General features: G+C 41.6%; 1 protein-coding gene across 3 annotated transcripts in view; it reads left to right on the top strand.

Annotated features, from left to right (window-relative positions):
* SPATA9 (spermatogenesis associated 9) overlaps nt 1–18,694 on the top strand; it is a 33,364-nt gene extending 14,670 nt beyond the window's left edge. For all 3 annotated transcript variants that reach the window (XM_006169852.3, XM_006169851.3, XM_006169850.3), the window contains exons 4-5: nt 13,929–14,024; nt 18,221–18,694. In XM_006169852.3, coding sequence (XP_006169914.1) covers nt 13,929–14,024; nt 18,221–18,502 — 378 coding nt within the window. In that variant the 3' untranslated portion in view covers nt 18,503–18,694. The remainder of the gene's footprint in view (nt 1–13,928; nt 14,025–18,220) is intronic.
* Nucleotides 18,695–20,254: the final 1,560 nt, after the last annotated feature.

The raw sequence follows: 20,254 nt of genomic DNA, 5'->3' as shown, positions 1-20,254 counted from the left end.
ATTCCTGGCAAAGTCCTCAAGTTCGTCATGGAATAGCTGAAGTTGCAGTGCTTAACACTAAGCCAGGGAGACAGAGGCCCTGGTGGGCCAGACTAGATTGCCTGTTGTCCCCAGAGCTGGGGCTGGAGTGTCATCCAGATCATACTACCTGAGAGTGTGCGCAAAGAGAATCCTCAGACAAAAATCACAGTCGTGTTAAGAAAATAAGAACATGGAGGCTGGATGACCAAAGCCAGCAACTATCTGTTACACAAGAGTCTCTCTTCAATCAAAGATTTTAACATTTCCAAAAGCCATCAGAGTTCAAAGGGAATTGCCTAAGAACTGCCTTTATAAAAGGGCCCTTATTATATCTGAAGTCTACAAAACTAAAAAAGGGTTTGTGACTACTAGCCACTGGTTTCTCTAAGAACTATTCCCGTATTTTTAGAACATCAAAAAGAAACATAGCTGGAGCATATTACCGTCAATTCCCCCTGGAATACTGTTCTCACGCTAATGTTTTGCCTTGTCATTTCTTTCCTTGCAATGTCAAGCCCACAGTTTTATAGAGAAGTGTTATAAGAAATACCTTTCGAAAATATTTATGTATTTTTATTATGAAACTATGTCTAAAGATTCTCCACTACGCTATTCGGAGTCTGTATTTTTGTTTCTTTGCTAGGTCATTACTGTGAAGGGTCTGAGATTTTTACATTGCACGTGAGCTAACAATTCGCCTGTCACAGTTACTCACAGACATACAGAGACACAAGACCCTCGGGTCAGGGACACAGACTATTATTCAAAGCAAAATCCACAGCACAGTATCTTGTGTTGGTTCCTGTGCTTAATCCCCACAGGGCAGTGTGATAAGGGCCAGATGTTGTTACCTGCGCCTGTAGCAGGTTGTATCACAAGAAAGAGGAGCCCTGAAATCAGGAAGCTGAGCTTCTTATAGGGACATGGGCACATCTGCCCAGTCTGCTCTTTGAAGAGAGAGCGAAAGAACGTTCGGTACTCTGGAAATAAGCAAATGTCTCAGGGGAGAAAGAAGAGCTTTACCTTTAGCTCTCTAGGACATGTTGCAGGAAATATCTCTATTTTTTTTTTGTTTGTTTGTTTGGAGAGGTTTTTGCTATAGGGAACGTGCGCTTACCAGAAAGACAGAGAGGGCCGAGAGCAGTGAGAAATCACCCCCCGGGGGGATGACCACGCCGTAATCCCTCCTCCTCCATTTTCCTCTTGGGATCTTGGGCACATACACACATGCGCCTGCCATGAGTTTAAGCCACCGGCTCTGGGACTCGAACCACCGTTGACTACATGGGAGTTCAGCGACATAACTATTACGCTAACTGTTGGTCCCAGTATCTCTAGCTCTCTCCAGGGGTTAATTTTCTCTAGCTTCCAAGGCTGTTTGCTATCCAAACATCTCCTTTGGTCAGAGACCCAATCTGTACAGGCATGAGAAAAATTCATGGAGAATTGTCTCCCAACAGTAATAAAAATTCACTATCTTCCCAGTTGATCTTGGATGTTTCTTTCTTTCCTCTTTCTTTTCTTTGTTTAAGGTATCAGCCCCCGACCCCAGGACATCTTTGCTCACCAGAGAGACAGAGAGAGGGAAAGTGAGAAATCACCCCCTGGGAAGATGGCCACATCACATTCTCCTCTCCATTCTCCCCCAGGATTTTGGGCACATATCCACTGTGCCCAGAGTGATTTTCAAACCACCAGTTCTGGGACTCAAACTTTGGTTGACCATGTAGGAATCCAGCTGCCTTAACCACCATGCCACCTGCTGGCCCCTGGATGTTTCTTTTTATCCAGTAACGAGAACTAAAAAACACCATGTGTTGGGGCAAGCAGTGACATGGTGGTTAAGAGTGCTGGACTCCCATATGGCCAACTGTGATTTGAGTTCCTAAGATGTGGCTTGCCTTCTCACTTTCTCTCTTGCTTTCTTACTCTGTCCCTCTCTGGTCAAATTAAAATGAATGAATACATAAATAAATGAAGTCAAATAAAAGAATTCTTAAAACAAAACACAATGTGCAATGTGTTGCCTTTTTCCTTGACTGACTGAGTTTCTGAGGTCAATTTAGAGCTCTTCTGTGATGACCTAGTCCAAAAACCTGTGGCGAAAGAAACAGGCCAAGGAACCAAGTGACTTGCTTCAAAGCCCATCTGCTCACCATGACTATCTCTATTGACATCAATTTAACATCAATACCGATGAAATCTTCACTGCTTTGCTCTTGTTCTGTCTTACGATCTAGCTTTAATTTTAAAACGTCTTATCAGTGGGGGCCAGCAGGTGGCATGGTGGTTAAGGTGCTAGACTCCCACATGGCTAACCGCAGTTCAAGTCCTGGTTCCAGTGGCTTTAAACTCATCCTGGGTGTGTATGCATGTGTGCCTAAAATCCCGAGAGGAGAATGAAGGAGAAGGGATTGAGGTATTGCCATTCCCTGGGGAGGGGGTGATTTCTCACTTTCTCTCTGTCTCTGGTGAGTGCATGCACTGTACAACAAAAATCTCTCCTTAAGAAAAAAGTCTTAGCGACAAAATATGTCAAAGTATGTAGGAAATAGCTTATCAGAAGTTCTACCCAAATTTAAACTGATGGTCATATTTTTCCATATTGCCTTCAGATCTCTCTTTATAAAAAGAAATATGTTAACCTTACTCTAGTCCCTTCTCCTGTTTTCACTTCCAGGGGTAGTTATCCTGAAGCTGAGGTAAGCATTGTCATGCATGCTTCCACATTTTCACTAGATTTTTATGTATCTGTAACAATATATAGAATTATTCTAAACATATTTAAAATATATACAAATGATAATTTATTTAACCTCCTGAAACTTCCCTTTTTTTGTTGTAGAGGTTTTGCTATAGGGCGCGTGCACTTGCCAGACAGACAGAGAGAGACAGAGAGACAGAAAGCAATAAATTATCCCCAGTGGGGATGGCCATGCCGCAATTCCTTTTCCTCCATTCTCCTCTTGGATCTTGGGCATGCACGCACATGCACCCGGCATGAGTTTAAGCCACCCATCTGGGACTCAAACCGTGGTTGACTACATGAGAGTTCAGCGACATAGCCATTACGCTAACTGCTGGTCCCCTGAAACTTCCTTTTTCACTCAGTGTTATGGATATATGTAGCTATGGTTTATTATTTTCACTTCTCTGTGGTATTCTTTGGAAAAAGAAGCCACGGTTTATCTTTCACTGGACCGCTAACAGCTTAGTCTCCATTTTTCCCATTACCATCAGTGCTTTAGTGAACATTCTTGTACACAACTCTGTGTTCACATGTGTGAGACATACTGCAGGACACAGAATGGGAGTGCAGGCTGATGGGGGACGTCTTCCACTTTATTAGCCATGATCAGAGTCCTTCAGAAGGACCTACCGTCCTGGGAGTCATTGTGATTCCTGATCTGAGGGTAACTTCTTCAGTTCCAAAAAACTCTAGGCTGTCATTTCTTCACAGTTGCCTCTTTCTCCTTTTCTCTCATCTCTTCTTCTGGGATGCCATTAACTATACCTCAAGCCTCTCATCTTATTCTTTGTCTATTTATCTTCCTTGCGTTTCCCTTCTTTTCATCTCTTTTTGATGCATTCTGAATCTACAATATCTTCCAGATAATCAGTTTTCTCCAACTGTACCTAATTGCTTTTACTTAATCAGTGTATTTTAAATTTAAAACATTTATAATTTCTAGAAGATTTATTTGGTGTGTTCCCAAATTTGCTGGCTTTTTTTTTTTTCCTTTTTAAAGAATATTTTACAGTTTTGTCTCTTGTTTTTAAAAGAAATATTTATTTATTTAATTCCATTTGTTATTATTATTAGTTTATTATTTTAACTTGACCAGAGAGAGAGAGAGAAAGGAAAGGTGAAAAGGAAACTGCCAGGTCCAGGACTTGAACCGCAGTCAGCCATATGGGAGTCCAACACCTTAACCACCATGCCACCTGCTGGTTCCAGTTTTATTTCCTAAAAAAAAAAATTCAATCTTTCGAGCATATTTATTTACGTATGGTCTTTTTAAGGATTATTTTTATGGGAGATATTTTTGTGCCTATTGTAATCTATACCATGTGCCACTCATAATGGATAATCTTATGTTTTATAATTATATTTTAATTGTAACTCCAATAATTTTTTTAGTTTTTTTTTAAGTGTATTTCTTTTTTTTTTTAATTGCCAGTGGGCATATGTGCTTACCAGAGAGCGAGATAGAGAGAGGGAGAAAGCACGCTTTAATGGAGTGTGGTTACACCGCCATCCCTTCTGTCCCATTTCTCCGTCCCATTGGGATTTTGGGCATGCACACAAGTGCCTGGCATGCATTTCAAGCCACCGGAACTGGGATTCAAACCATAGTTGGCCATGTGAAAAGTGGCACCTTCACCACTGAGTTACAGGGCTGTTTTTTTTTTTTTTTAATATTTATTTATCTAACTATCTCTATCTATCTCTATCTATCTATCTATCTATCTATCTATCTATCTATCTATCTATCTATCTCTATCTATCTTTCTGTTGTGATTTTGGGCCCTCAGGTCCTGGACTTGAACCTCAGTCAGTCATGTGGGAATCCAGTGTCTCAACCACCATGCCACCTGCCAGCCCTACCTCAGAGTTTTTTATTTGTTCCATGAGACAGAGACAGAAAGACAGCCTCCCTACCCCTAGCAGGGTCCTAATGCTGGAGCCCATTCCTAGACTCGGTTGATGTGGATCCCGGGTTTGTGCACACCCACACACTCAGGGAGGTCCTGAGATGCAAATCCAGGTCCCTCTCCATGTCAGGATGTGTTACTGCTAGGTCACTGCCTGGCACCTGTTTTGCTTTGTTCAATTTGTTTTAAATAGGAATCACTTCTGGGGTTGGTGGTGGAACTGTCGCTCCAGAGGAATTTAACTTGTGCTCGAATGGTGACAGTAACCCAGTTTCCCTCATCACAAAGATAAGGGAAATCCAGCCTTTCTTACAAGGTGTAAGCTTGGGGTTCTCCTCTCACGAGAGAGAATCCCGGCCCTGGGGGGAGACCAGCAGCCGTGCTCTCTTCCTGTATTGGTGGATGCAGTTGTTTGAGTCCCAGTTTAGCTGAAGTTGTAACTCTGCAGAGGTCCAGTCCCTGCCTTGTGTGTTTCCAAGACTCGCCACTGGTCTCTGTGTTAAAACTCAAGCACGTGACCATCTGTCAGGGGCCAAAAACATCCTCGGTCCTCCTGGGATCTGAGCTGCAGCACTTTCTCCTCTGGCTTTCATTTCTTTCTTAGTTCCTGGCACAGAGGGGTTCCGCTGCTTTTTGTAAACTCGGTCTTATATTACATTTAATTTTTATAGAGGATTTCTAGGTGTTTTCTTGTGAAAGTTTCCACGTTAGCCCAGGCTGTCAGTTGCTGGAACCAGGTGAACTTCAGCTTTACTTCTGACTAGCTCCTTTACAGGTTTAATAGAAGATGCCTAAGTTCCTGTTTGGAAATAAATGAAGTATAATCTTTGTTTTTCATTCATTCCGCTAGTAGTGGTAGGAAATCCAATATGTAAATCGGTAGTGTAAGTACGAAGGATTCAGAGATGTCTCAGCCTTGCCCTGTGGACTGTGGACTGACAGGAAAATAAGCAAACAGTGTCAGCAGAGCGTAGCAAGTTCCTGGCCTGGTGTGCAAAGGGTGCTGTGGAAGTGTCAGGAAGGGACATATCATTTCAGAGCGGTCAGTGTCGGCTTTCTAGAAGAGTGACACTACATCTGAGATGCGAAGGAGGAGAAATTAGCCAGGTGAAGAAGTAGGATTATCGTACCAGGAAGAGAACAGCATGCACTAAGATACTGAGGTGACCGCATGACTTACTTGGGAGACATGAGCAGTTATCTACGGCTGCAGGGAGACACGTGAGGACAGTCCCACGTTCTAGGGTTCATGAGGGCTGGGAGTGAGGAGGAAGCTGTACCTGGGCAGCTACCACAGAGACTAGCTACCGCAGAAAACCGGAACTGTCCCTGAGTAACTGAGGCTAGGAAGGAAAATCAAACAATGGATCTCAAATCTGAAAGGCACAGCGAGGACAGAAATAGAATTCTGAAGATGGAATCAGCAGCCTGGAAGGTCAGAGATACACAGAGGCGTGTTTGAGATGTGGCAGAGGTCAGTGGACTGATCCGTGAATGGAGTATCTGTGTTACCGGGTCTGCTAGGAGGTAAAGGGTCGGAGTGTGGAGAAGCTATGTCCAACAGAGGGCAGCTATCCAGAGTGGATTCCCATAATGCCTTTAAGCGTTGTCAGGCTGCCTGTGTCACAGTGATGTTTTGTGGCATGGAGAAGTAAAACGGGTGGAAGCTGGAATGACAGGGCAAGGGCATATGCATTGTGGATGCTTATAGGATCTTGCTTTTTGAAAACTTAGCTGTAGGAAATTAAGTAGCCTGATTAATCTGTCTGAAGGTGTTTTTCTTTTTTAAACTTATTTTATTTTATTTATTGTTATTGTTATTATTTTTTTTTTAATTTGCTGCAGGACACGTGCATTCACCAGAGACAGAGAGAGAGACACTGGGGTGGGGGAGGGGAATGAGAAAACAAGCTGCCAGGTCCAGGATTTGAATCCCGGTGGGCCATGTGGAAGTCCAGCACCTTAACCACCATGCCACCTGTTGGCCCTGTCAAGGTATTTTCAAAGATCTTTGCATGCTCTGTCTGGTCACTGACCTGAGGGTGAAGAATGATGGAAAGATGCATTTGAATCTTAAAATTCTCTCATATTGGCACCGGCAGGCAGTAGGGTGGTTAAGGCACTGGACTCCCACATGACCGACCACAGTTTGAGTTTTGGACCCGGTAGCTTGCTTTCCTCACTTAACATCTCTCTCTGGTCAAATTCAAAATAATAATAATAATAATAATAATAACAACAACAACAAAATTAAATAAAAATTTAAAAATTCTCTCATATTACAATATCATTATCTTACATTCCCTCATGTGGCTGTGAATACCAGTGACACAGATTACTTCTCTCCAGAACACAGAAAGACAGACGTCTTTTCATGAGGACATGGACAATAACTATTGACAGAATAGTGTTTCAGTCCTTTGACATGGGTTGGGGCACATGTCTCAGACAAAGCAAACGGTAATGATCTCTTCAAGACAGAGTGGATGCTGCTGGTTCAAGAGCTCCCTGACAACCTACCCAGATCTTCCTGGTTGAATGTTTAGTTCTAGAGAAGATCCCAGATATCTTACCATATTGAAATACGCTATGTTGGGACCAGAAGCTGACATAATGGATACATTGCTGGACTCTCAGATAGTTGACCACATTTCAAGTCCTGGACCCGGCAGCTTAAACTCACACCAGGTGTGTTATGTGTGCATGCCCAAGATCCTGAGTCAAAAATGGAGGAGAAGAGATTGTGGCATGGCTATCCCCCCTTGGGGTGGAGAAGGGATTGTGGCATGGCCATCCTCCCTGGAGGTGATTTCTCACTTTTTGTGTCTCTGTCTCTTTGTCTCTCCAGCAAGCACATGCACCCATAGCAAAGTTCTCTCTCTTAAAAACAAAACAAAACTAAACAAAAAAAAAAAAACAAAAAAAAAACAGTGTTATGCCAAATATAAGCCTTCCAAAGACCCAACAAGTAACCTAGATTCTGATGGCCTGCCATGACGTGAGCACAGACAGTGAGGGCCAAGCTTCGGCACTGGCCATCTTGCTAGGAGGCTTCCTTTGCATCTGGCTCTGAGGTTGTGAGACAGGTAGTTCCTCACCCCTCCCCAATACCCTCGGTTCAGCAAGGCTGAGACTGCAGTGATATAATAATGCCCATTCTACGAGATACCCGAGGAATAAAAAAAAAGATTTCCTGGTAGTTCTCAGTAACTCCAGCCCAGCACTTCTAGAGTGGTGCATCTGCCCAGCCTTGCGGAGCTGCCTGGCTGAGGGAAGCCTGGAGCTGCCTGGCTGAGGGAAGCCTGCAGCTGCTCCAGGCTGCAGTGACCTACATACTTGGCTTGCATGCTGACTTCAGCCAAGACACGTCAGCTCCCAGACATAGCTGTTGATGTTGGCAGGCCAGCGCGGGGCCACAGGACCAGGCGCTCTTCCTGTGAGAGAATCATCCCTACGATGGGATTAAAGATGACTGTCGCTACTTTGTATATGAGCTGTGCAGTGGTATAGGACTAGCTTGGACAAAAAGGAAACAATAACAAACCCAGTTCCTAAAACGCTCAGGCCTACAGTGGATTGAGTAGACTTGAGCTCTGTTTTCAGGGTGAAGGTCGGAAACTTGACTGATTCTTCCTTACTCCCAGTCCTCCAAGATGAGACTCAGGTTTGAGATTTTAATCATAAAACTCACAAATATCAGGAACTTCCATATGTCTTTGATGGGCCTACCACTTGGCTAGTATAATTCAAGCTGGGAAGAAAAGACATTTCCTAAAAGAGTGGAACTCCCGGGCTCTTGAAGACATACATCTCTAAACTGGCCAAGGGACACACATATGCCTTTGCAGGACTACCTGAATCAAAATGTCCCACAGGATGATAACTCTGAGTCTAACAGCTTTATGGGCCCCTAGGAGTCTCTCCTGTACTAAGGAGAGGAGACACTCAAACTTAGAGGAAACTTTTTTTTCCCTGGGCCTATGTGTTAACAGCAATGTTTTTTGCAACATTTGTTTGTGAATTCCCAAGTTGGAGTTTCCTGTGTGATTCTCCTTGTATTCTTCATCAAGGTGGTTTTGGACATCATAAACTAAGTCGGGCCTGGTAATTCTCCAACAATCAGGTCATATGTGAGTGGAATTTTATTTTATTTTTTTCTTTTTTGAGAGGTTTTTGCTATAGGGCATGTGTGCTCGCCAGAAAGAGAGAGACAGAGAGATAAGTGAGAAATCACCCCCCGGGGGGATGGCCACGCCACAATCCCTTCTCCTCCATTCTCCTCAAGATCTTAGGCACACATGCACATGTGCCCAGCGTGAGTTTAAGTCACCGGGTCCGGACTCAAACCACGGTCGACTATGTGGGAGTTCAGTGACATAGCCATTACGCTAACTGCTGGTCCTGGTGGAACTTTATTTTCAAAACTGCTTGTAATTGGCTTTTTTTTTTTTTTGGTGATTTATCTCATTATTAGTAAATATTAGAACACAGATACTTCTTTTATGAGATGAGGTAAAATTATGTGGGAGAAGTTTTGTTAAAGGGTGAAATGTTTTTACTGTTGGAGTATCCATATAATTTACATGTTGATATCACCAATTTTTAAAAAGGAATATATGGGGCTAACTCATGGTGCGATGGCAAAAGCAGCTGGATCCTACATGGTCAAGCGCAACATCTGAGTCCTGGACCTGGTGGCTTGAGAAACAACTAGGCTTGTGTGTGTGAGGGCACAAAACTCAAAAGGAGGGAGAAGTGGAGGAGAAGAGACTGGCATGACCACATCCCATGGAGGTGCTTTCTCCTTTTCTGTCTTTCTGGAAAACATATGTACCCTCTGACAAAATTAAAAAAAAAATATATAGATATACCATAACTACCAAGATACTTTTGGATTAAATATGTAAATATAATAAATATGACAAGATTAACAGTTTTGAAATAGGTCAAGAAAAATCTAAATAAAGACTTCATTTAGCAAATTTCTTCTGCTTGTTTATCTCTGGTTTTACCATACAGTATTCTTGCTTAGAACAAGCCAAAAATGAAACAGGGTGTGTTTTTTTAAATATGAAAAACATGTATTGCAATAAAATTGAAAACTGGCTACTTGCCAGTAGCTGCATAAATTTTGGAGTAAACACATTTTCTACAGGAATGATCTGCTACAGAAATAGAAAATATTTATTAAAAGCACTAAAATAGTAAAAAAAAAAAAGTGACCATTACGTAATACAAAGATTAATTTTTCAGAAGCATAACACATATCAAATGTGTGTGTGTGTTGCCATAGGGTGCATATGCTCACCAGAGAGAGGTAGAGAGGGGGGAAGTGAGAAATCACCCCACTGGGGGGATGGCCACCCCACAACTCCTTCTCCTCCATTCTCCTCTTAGGATTTTAGGCACACACATGCTTGTGCCCAGTGTGATTCTCAAGCCATGGGGTCCAGGACTCAAACTACACACTCAGCCATGTGGGAATCCAGCACTTTAATTATACCACCTGCTGGCCCCTCAAATACTTTTTAGAGTAATTAGTTTTAATTATTTCTAGATAAAGAGTAAAAACCTGAGAAAGACCTAGCAAAACAGAAAGAATAATTTCTCATGCAGGTGTCACTTGTATGGTTATAAAATATGGTCATTGACTATAGGCCTCTTGCTATGCACACATGTTCACAAACGCCTGGGTCTCTCAGCTCTGCTGGGACGTATTTTGTTGGGGTGTGTCTGCTCACTCATACATAGGCCTCTCGTAGTCTAATAGTGGGGTTCAAAGGCACGCTATCATTTTGATGCTTCTAGCAAGAGCGAGAGACCAGCAGCTGCCTGTTTTCCTGGAAAATTCCCAGATTTTTTTTAATGAATCATTTTTATTATTTTAACTTTATTTATTTATTTCAATTTGACTAGAGAGGGATGGAGTGTGAGAGAGAGAGAAAGTGAGAAAGCAAGCTGCCAGGTCTGGGGCTCGAACCACAGTTGGCCACAGGGGAGTGAGTCCAGTGCCCTTAACCACCACACCACCTGCCGGCTCCACTTCCCAAAAGTTTCACAGAGGGTGTGTGCTAAAGCTGCCCTTGTGAATCCCTCCATCTAAAAGGTGGCATGGCCTGAAGAGTAAGGAAGAAGAAAGGAAACAACCTCCTCCCTTCCTGCCCCCCACTCTAGGCTAGATAGTATTTTGTAGATCACCTAAGAGGGAAGAGGGGAACAGTGAGGGCAACTTTGGTCCTCACTCAGGGGTAGCAGCAGTAAGCACACACAGCGTACCACAGCGGGACACAGGACTAGAAAGCAGTGAGTGGGCAGCAAGCAAAGGTGCAGGCCTGAGACAATGCAAATAAAGCCGTTAGACTAGACCCTGCCGTACGATTAGTGATCTGTAAATGTTAGCCACACAAAACCACGTCACTAAAGCACAGCTCTTAAAATTTAGTTGCATTTCTGACCAAATTTTTTAATGCAATGTTAATTTGATTTATTTATTTTTAAAGAATTCTTTATTTTTGATTTTATTTATTTATTTACTTATTTTATTTTGACCAGAGAGAGACAGAGAGAGAGAGAGAGAGAGAGAGAAAGTGAGAAAGCAAGCCACCAGGTCCAGGACTTGAACTACTGTTGGCCATGTGGGAATGTCCAGTGCCTTAACCACCACGCCACCTGCTGGTTCCCAATTATATTTATTTTAACCATAAAAATACTGGACATCTAATTTTTTTTTTTTATTATTGCCAGAAGGCGCATGTGAGCATGTGGAAAAGAGTTAAGAAGTACCTCTCCCCCTTCCCCATGGGGTGTGGTCATGCCACAATCTCTTCTCTATCCTGTCTGGCTTTGGGGTACACATGCATGCATGCACACAGACACATACATATAATCTAGCATGTTTTTCAAGCTGCCAGAGCTGGGATTTCAACTGTGGTTGGCTACGTGGGATCCTGCTCTCTTAAGTATTAGGCTATTGGGCTAGATATCACATTTTTCACTACTTTTTGGGGGGTTTTTTTGGAGATTTTTGCAATAGGACACATGCGCTTGCTGGAGAGACTGAAAGTAAGAAACGCCACAGTCCCTTCTCTCTTCTCCCCTTGGGATTTTGGGCATGTGTGCACACGTACCCTATGTGAGTTTCAAGCCTCTGGGTCTGGGACTCGAACCATGGTCAAGTTACATCATCTGCTGGTCCCACATTCTCTTTTTTGAAGTCGAAGCCTATGGGGTGGATGGCGGCGCAGTAGTACTACAGTGCTCTGCGAGGCTGGCCCCCACGGGAGGCCCCAGGTTTGCGTTGCCTCCCTGAGCTGGATGAGCATGGGTGCTTACCATCCGGGGTTGGCTGACACTGGGGTGGACTGCGGTGACAAAACCTAGTTGGGGCTACCACTCCCTCTGTCTCTTATCACTCATGGAAGAAAAAAAAAATACAAACTTAAAAAAAATGCAAGTGCACAGACTAGGGCACCCATCAGTGAGTGTAGAGGTAATGAATTTTCAGAGACTGAACGCACCTTGAAAAGCAGTACTCAGGAAATCTTGTGAGTGGGCGGCGGGCAAAGGTGAAGGCCTGAGCTGCCTTCCACTGATCGGCCCTGACAAGGACACGCGTTTTCCTGACTCTCAACGGCATCGATTAGTTTGGCCTGTTTCGTATGTTACATGAGTGTACTCACACTTCTAGGCTTAGTTTTGAACCTCCCTCTTTCTTGTATATCTTAAGGTACTAATAATGCCCACCATGTTCCTTACTCCTACCTGTGTGCAGGCGTTCTAAGTGCTTTAAAACCTTTTCTGGTTTAAGAGATAAATATTAGCTATTGTTTTCAACGTAGAGCTGAGGCAACTGAAGCTTAGAAGGAAGAAAAAAGTTTGTCCAAGATTTCATTACTCATAAATGCTGGAGCCAGGAACTGAACTTGTACCTGTTTGTTCCAAAGTTCATCCTTGTCATACTGTCCTTTTCCACCCTCATATTCCACGGCAGTGCAGTCAATGATTGGATTAAGCACTTGGGCCCTGGGGTGCAACCCTGACTTAAGCCTAATTTTACAACTTTCCCCAGCTATAACATTATGGGCAAGTTATTTACTTCTCTTTCTCTCTCTTTTTTTCTACTTCATTTTTGGAATGTGGATGACAATAGAACTAACTTTATAGGATTGTTTTAACAATGAAATGAGTTCACGGTTATAAAGTACCTAGAATAGGGCCTGGTACACAATGCCAGCACTAGTGATTATTCATTAACGTGTTACTGCATGTTCCTCAGAGGAACCCTTGGACAGGCTACAAAATAGACCATTGTGTGCGGCAGTTTACCTAACCATTCTGCCATCCCTGATTGCGTACCTGTTTTATACTGATAGGATCTTTTACTGAACATGGACACCCTGTTCCTTCTCGTTTGCATGCAGTTTTATTGTGCACTTACATGACTTTATTAGCTACGGTCTGCACATTTTGAAAGTTCATCAAAGCCATTGAGTGGCTTGGCTCTTCAGAGAAGCTTGGCCAACTGGCACTTCACTGCTGAACGGGAGGGAAATGTTTTTCCCCTGTTCTCATTTCGTATCCTGCGGAGGCAACACAGGTGGCGTGTACCAGAGAATACTTCCTTAACTGTGTACTTACACTGCTGTGTTGAGGCAGGGACACTTTCTATTACCAGAGACTAGACACATCTGCGAAGCAAATTCAAGACTGGTGTAACCTCCTCTACCTTTTGCAAAAGCATGCTGGATACCGGCACACGGCATTTTTGGAGCTTAATGATCATCTAAGGTTAATGCAGGCCTTCAGCAGTCTCATGATTAACATTTCCAAGCAGGTCATTAATCTCCAGGAAATGCTTAGTATTTTGATTTCTGTTTGTTTAATTGAGGTTCTGAATAATTTAGTAAAGAATGATTACATGAATTTGAACAAAGAAAAGACTGTTATTTCTAACATGCACAGCAGCACACCCTAGTGACCCCACTGGGTAACTGTAAGAAGTTAAAGTAATTTAGGTTTCAGAAACACAAGGTTTTTATAGATTTGTAAAGGATTTAGATCCATAAAAGAAAGTATCTTCTTGTTAAGAGGGAAAAAGTAAATGAACATAATTTTCACAATGTGGAAAAAGCTCAAATAGCTCTAAAGTAGAACACTTCTTTAGGGGAAAAAAGTCTCACTTAACAATAACATTGAGCAATATAACATTAAAATGTTTTGTTTTAATAAGAAAATATTTTCTATTTTTGCAGGTCAGAAAGGGGTCTTTGTTCGAAATAATTTCCTTTCCAGCAAAGACTGCTTTAGCTAGCATCATATATGCTTCGTATGCAGCACTGATATATTTGGTAAGTTAAAAGGATTGGAATCTAAAAATAAATGCACTTATTTTGTGGAGAGTTAAAGACAATACAATACTGCACTGTATTGTTAAGTATTATGTTCCACGGTATCTTTCACAAACAAAGGTACCAATCTATTGTTACACGAAATAATTTTATGTTAAAAATGAATTATTCTGATAGCCAAATCAATCCACCCAAAATCAATTTGCTTTAGTAACTAAAATACACTTATTTTTATAAAGATTATTACAGTTTTAAGATTTTCAGTCAAAACATTTTAGTCTTGTTATGATTGGGCTACGGGTGTTTTGTTTTAGTCATTGTGCCACTGTTGGCTTGAGTTCAGTATTCTGTAGTTTGCGGTTCATCACTTTGAGGAACACAATACTAGTGAATTTTGCATTAAAAGTAAAATATTACTTTATAAATGATAATAAATTGATTTTCTGTTAGTCACTAGCCATTTATATTTAATTTAAAAAGAAAACAAAACACTATAAGATACAAAGAGAAGGGATCAGTAGATGGTGAAACGTTTCTGTCCCTGGACTCCTGCCTAGTTGACCGTGGTTTGAGTTCCTGACTTGGCAGCTCAAAACTCACACTGGGCATGTGTGTATATGCCCAAAATCCTGAGAGAAGAATGCAGAAAAAATTGTAGCATGGCCATTCCCCCTTGGGGGTGATTTCTTGCTTTCTGTCTCTCAAGTGAGTGCCTGTGCCCAATAGCAAAATCTCTCTCTAAAAAAAAAAAAAAAAAAAAAAAAAAAGAAGAAGAAGAAGATACAAAGAGAAAAATTGCACAACTTGATAAACTACCACAAAACATATTCATCTATGTACCACCGAGGGCCAGAAACATAACATTTACCATCATTCCTGAAGCCTCTTTCTTGCCCCCTAAAATCCCTATCCTCTTCTATAAAGGTGACTTGAAATATCCTAGGCAGTTTGCCTGTTTGAATTGTATATAAATGAAATGATATGGTACATTTTTTGTTCCTGTTTGTCTTCTTTTTCTCAACATTGTCATTGCAAAATTTATTCACTGCCTGTAGCAGCAGTTTGTTCGTTTTCATTGCTGCATAGTATTCCATCGATTGACTACATCCCCACTTATTTACCAGTTCTGCTGGTGATAGACATTTGGATTCATTTCAGTTTGGGCTATTGAAAATAAGGTTGCTACAAACATTATTATACATATGCTTTGATGAGATTGCTAGGCCGTAAGGTATGCATCTGTTCATTTCTAGTAGGAATTGCCAACCAGCTTTCTAATATGTTTTTTTTTTCTTTTCTTTTTAGAGTGAGAGTTTTGCTATAGGGTGCATGTGCTCACTGGAGAGACAGAGAGACAGAAAGTGAGAGGGGCCCCACCAGGGAGGATGGCCACACCACAATCCCTTCTCCTCCATTCTCCTCTTGGGGTCTTGGGCGTGCACACACACGTGTCCAGTGTGAGTTTTCAGTTGCCGGGTCCAGGACTTGCACTGTGGTCAACTACATGAGAGTCCAGCAGTGTAACCATTATGCCATCTGCTGGTCCCCTAACACGGTTTTTGACAGCGGATTATAAGCATCTCAGTTGCTCTACATCATCACTGACACGTAGTACTTTCAATCTTTCCCATCTTATCCATTCTTATGGGTATGTAGTGGTTTTTTAACCTGTGGTTTTTTTACTTTTTTTTTTTTTTAAGATTTATTTATTTATTTATTTATTTAGGGGCCAGCAGGTGGTTTGGTGATGTTCTGAATTTTAATGTAGTCCAGTTAGCATTTTAAATTCTTGAAAAGTGCTGAATATCTTAAATGTGACTCTCATGTAAGATTGACATTCAACCTGATTGAACTCAGCTGCAAATATACTACAAAGTACACTACAAAAAATGGACAGGATGAAATGGCTATGGGGAAATAAAAACTAGACTGAAACCAAAATTTAAGTAATTTCTTAAAGGTTGTTCAAATCATCCCACACAATCTTTCATGCTACAAATTTTGTAAGTAGGTAGCGGAAACAATTTTTGGTGACCCGATAAGGGTCATATATGCATTTAAGGCCAGGAGAAGTCAGGGTTGGGATGATGGTTTTGAAAACAAAGAATGTACATGTTGGATGTGAATGCCCTCTGAGTGGAACCATGCCACGTAAATAGAGTGGTAAGTAGAGGAAAATGTGAAGAATACCAACATTTGAGGTGGTCTAAGCATGGATCACATCTCCGTGAAGGAGACAAAGACAACCATCAGAAAAGAAGGAAGACAGTCAGGAGAACCACAATCAAGGAAATAGAGACTCAGGAAGCTGTGATGGTTAAGTGCCAAGGCAAGCAGAAAAGGTCGAGTGAGATGAAGGTTCGAGGTGTCCATAAACTCTGGTAGTAAAGATACTGGGGCTAGCCAGGGTGAGGACTATTTCAGTGGCATGAAGGTAGAAGACGATAGAGACAAGCAGGTTTCAGAGTGAGCAGGAGAGGATAAAATGGAAACCATGGATGTAGACTTGGGTTTGACCAGAGGTAGCAGTCAAAAGTGAAACAAGGTCCTGGAGATTTTTAATATTTTTATTTTAGGATGGAAGATAGTCAAGTTTGTTAGGTTGTAGGGCAAGAGCCAATCAAGAGAGTTGAAGAGGTGGAGAATAATTGAGAGAGAAGATGGTCGGGTATAGATTCAAAGCAGAGATAGAGGGATACTCAGCTTGAGCAAGACCCTTCATTTTCTTTCTTTTTTTTTTTTTTTTTTGAAGAGAAATTTTTGCTATAGGGTGCATGTGCTCGCTGAACAGAAACAGAGAGAGAGAGACAGAGAAAGCGAGAACTCACTCCCCAGGAGGGATGGCCATGCTGCAGTCCCTTCTCCCTCATTCTCCTCTTGGGATTCTGGGCATGCATGCACATACACCTGGTATGAATTTTAAGCCTCAGGGTCTGGGACTCAACTGTGGTTGGCCATGTGCAAGTCCAGGGCCTTAACTACTATACCAACTGCTGGTCCAAGACCCTTCATTTTCTGAGACTGAGACAAATATGTTTAGAATGGACACAGATACAACTCTGTATGTGAAGGAAGAGAGAGTGTATCAAATGATAGAGGAATTTTCAACTTCTTTTTACATCATGGTATTCATAGGAAATGATCATATAGGGCCAGCCAGTAACCTAGTGGTTAAGGTGGCTGGATCCCACATAGCTGAGGAGTGGGTTTTTTTTAGAATTATTTTATTTAAGTTTATTTATTTATTTATTCGTTCTACTTTGACCAGAGAAGGACAAAGTGTGAGGGGTGGGAGAGTGAGAAAGCAAGCTGCCAGGTCCAGTACTCAAACCATGGTCAGTCATGTGGGAGTCCAGCACCCTTAACCACTATGCCACCTGCTGGCTCCTGTTTTCATTACTAATAACTTAAAGAGTAAGTTTAACGGACATAATTCTTCATTATTCTGAATTTTTAAAAATAATTGCTAAATTTTTATTATTATTATTATTATTATTTTCGATTTGACCAGAAAGAGACAGACAGAGAGATAGAGCAAGAAAGCAAGTCACCAGATCCAGGACTTGAACCACGGTCAGTCATGTGGTAGTCCAGCACTTTAACCACACCACTTGCTGGCCCTGGTAATTCTGAATTTTGAGGTTATTTTTCTGTCTTATTTTGACACTCCTTACAGTACTGAATGGCCTTTCGGGGATAGAGGTAGAGCACACATTTCACTTGGAAACATTGATTTATTAGCCTACCAAACGCCTGCCAAAATGTTTATATCCTTCCCACTGCACCCACAGGTAGAAGAAAATCTAGAAGGAAGAAAATGAAAACAAAAACCTATTTTTAGATAGTCACACATCTGGAGACAAATTCCATCTCTCCGAAAGGTTTCATTTAACTAAATCAGGACATAAAGATGTAACGTAATTAATGAATTGGGGGGAAAAGATGTAAAGCACATCTTTATTGAAGCATATTAGGTGTTAAACTGCTTTCTAGACTGTGATGTAGTATATTTAGAAAAAGGACTCAATCTGCCAGTGCTTATCATGTCCAGGGATCCTTAAAGGAAGTGCTTTTCTATTCTAATATGCCATTTAATGATTTTATGGTAAATATTTTATTGTACTTTTTATCTGTGGTTAGTAGCTTAAAAGGAAACTTCACCTTTTTTGTGTATTTATTTACTTTTTACTGTATAGGCGGTCTGTGTCAATGCCGTGCTGGAAAAGGTAAAGAACATTTTCCAAGAAGAAGAATCCATAAGGCAAAACAGGGAGAGGGAACATTTTAGAAAAGTCTTTTCTGAGCCTGTACTTTCAAAGCCTGTATTTTCTGAAGGTGAAATCGAAGCAAAACCTTACAGGTCACTGCCGGAGAAGCCAGACAAGATTTCGGATCGCCCCAAGCTTCTTGCCAATAAGCAGAATAAGATCCAGGTTCTACATTCTGTGTTTGACCAGCCAACTGAGATGAACGCATGAGCAAGTCTGAACACAGATATCGGTGAACAGCGCGCCACAGTTACCTGCCTAATGGCACCTCTCATTTGAAACAATGAGAACTAGTGTATATATAGTGAGTGCTTCGCCGAAAAAACAGGTGGAGGGCCTCCTACTCAAATGCCATTCTCTGGTATTTGCATGGTAGAGGAAATAAAATGAATCTGGATCTATGACTCGATAATATTTCACTTTATTTTACTTACATGATCTTTTTAATAACTAACTCATCCCTCAAAGGGTTAGACTTTACACTGTGGATTATAATATGGTCAGATTTATAATAGATTTTTGATTATATTAAAGACTTAAATATCTTTATATAGCTTTATCTGGAAGAAAAAGAACCTTATCAAAATGCTACACATTGGTGGTTAAGATGACTGGATCCCAGAACCAGCAGATGGTGGACTGATTACATTGCTGGACTCCCACAGAGTCAATTGTAGTTCGAGTCCCAGACCCAGCAGCTTAAATTCATACCAGGCACTGTGTGTGCATGCCCAAAATCCCAAGAAGAGAATGAAGGAGAAAGAATGATCATCCCCCTGGGGGGGGGGCGGTGGTTTCTCATTTTCTGTCTCTCTGTCTTGCTTTGTCTCTCTAATTAATGCATGCCCCTCTAGCAAAAATCTCTCTCTAAAAAAAAAAAAAAAAAAAAAAAGACTGGATCCCACATGGTTTACTGTGTGATTTGAGCCCTTCAGAAACACACCAGGTATGCATGTGTGCAGGCCCAACATCCTGAAAGAAGAAAGAGAAGGGATTACAACATGACCATTCCGATGAGAGGGTGCTTTCTGCTTTTCTTCTCTCTCTGGCTCTCACAGGAAAGTATGTGTCTTCTGACAAATAAAGAAAAATGCTATGTGTCATTTTCAGAGATAATAAAAGAATATTTATTTTCTATCTGCAGGCTACAGTTTGAGCCTGCCCATTATTATTATTATTATTATTATCTGCCAAAGTATATACGCACACATTAGAGAAAGACAGAGAGAGAGAGAAGGAGGAAAAAAGCACCTCCAATGTGGTGTAGTCATGCTGCAGTTCCTTCTCCATTCCTCTGCCCTGGTGGGATTTTAGGAATGCAAACACACACACACACACACACACACACACACATTTAACTGGCCCTGGGTCCTATGGTCACACACTAACTGCAAGGAGGTGCGAAAAGTATAGTGTTCAAGCCACCAGAGTGAGGATGTCAACCCTAGTCAGTCACACGGGGTCTAGCTCCCGTAACCACTAGGCTGCAGGATTGGCTCTGATTCTTCTCTAACTTGTAAACTTAGGAAAGACTTGCGATTCATAGAAGTCATAAACGTATAAAACAAAGTAGTATTTACACATCTTCATGAGAAGATTTCTTGATGTGAAACCAGGATATAATGTTACCTTTTTTATTTCCAGATTTGGAGCCACAAATTAGAATCAGAAATCAAGTCCATAGTTCTCATTACTGTCACTTGCTTCTGGGGAAAATTTGAAAAGCTTCTGTAATTGGCCCTGCAAAGCATGGTGTTTGCCTACAAGAGGTCCTTTAGTTTCTTCCATGCACTTTACATTCCAGACAGGTGTTGAGACCTGAGCCCCCTTAGTACTTGAGGTAATAGGCCGGAGTGGACCATCCCGGAGATAGTTATGTTTTCTGTACCTGGTGAGTAGCTGCTGCCGTCAACAGCATTTATAAAAAGCCCAAGCCTTGCTTATTCACAGCCTGGGTGCTGC

Source organism: Tupaia chinensis, unplaced genomic scaffold (assembly GCF_000334495.1).
Source record: "Tupaia chinensis unplaced genomic scaffold, TupChi_1.0 Scaffold147554_1, whole genome shotgun sequence".
NCBI lineage: Eukaryota > Metazoa > Chordata > Mammalia > Scandentia > Tupaiidae > Tupaia > Tupaia belangeri.
The sequence above is the reverse complement of the archived record's forward strand: the minus strand, read 5'-3'. Positions and strand labels throughout refer to the sequence as shown.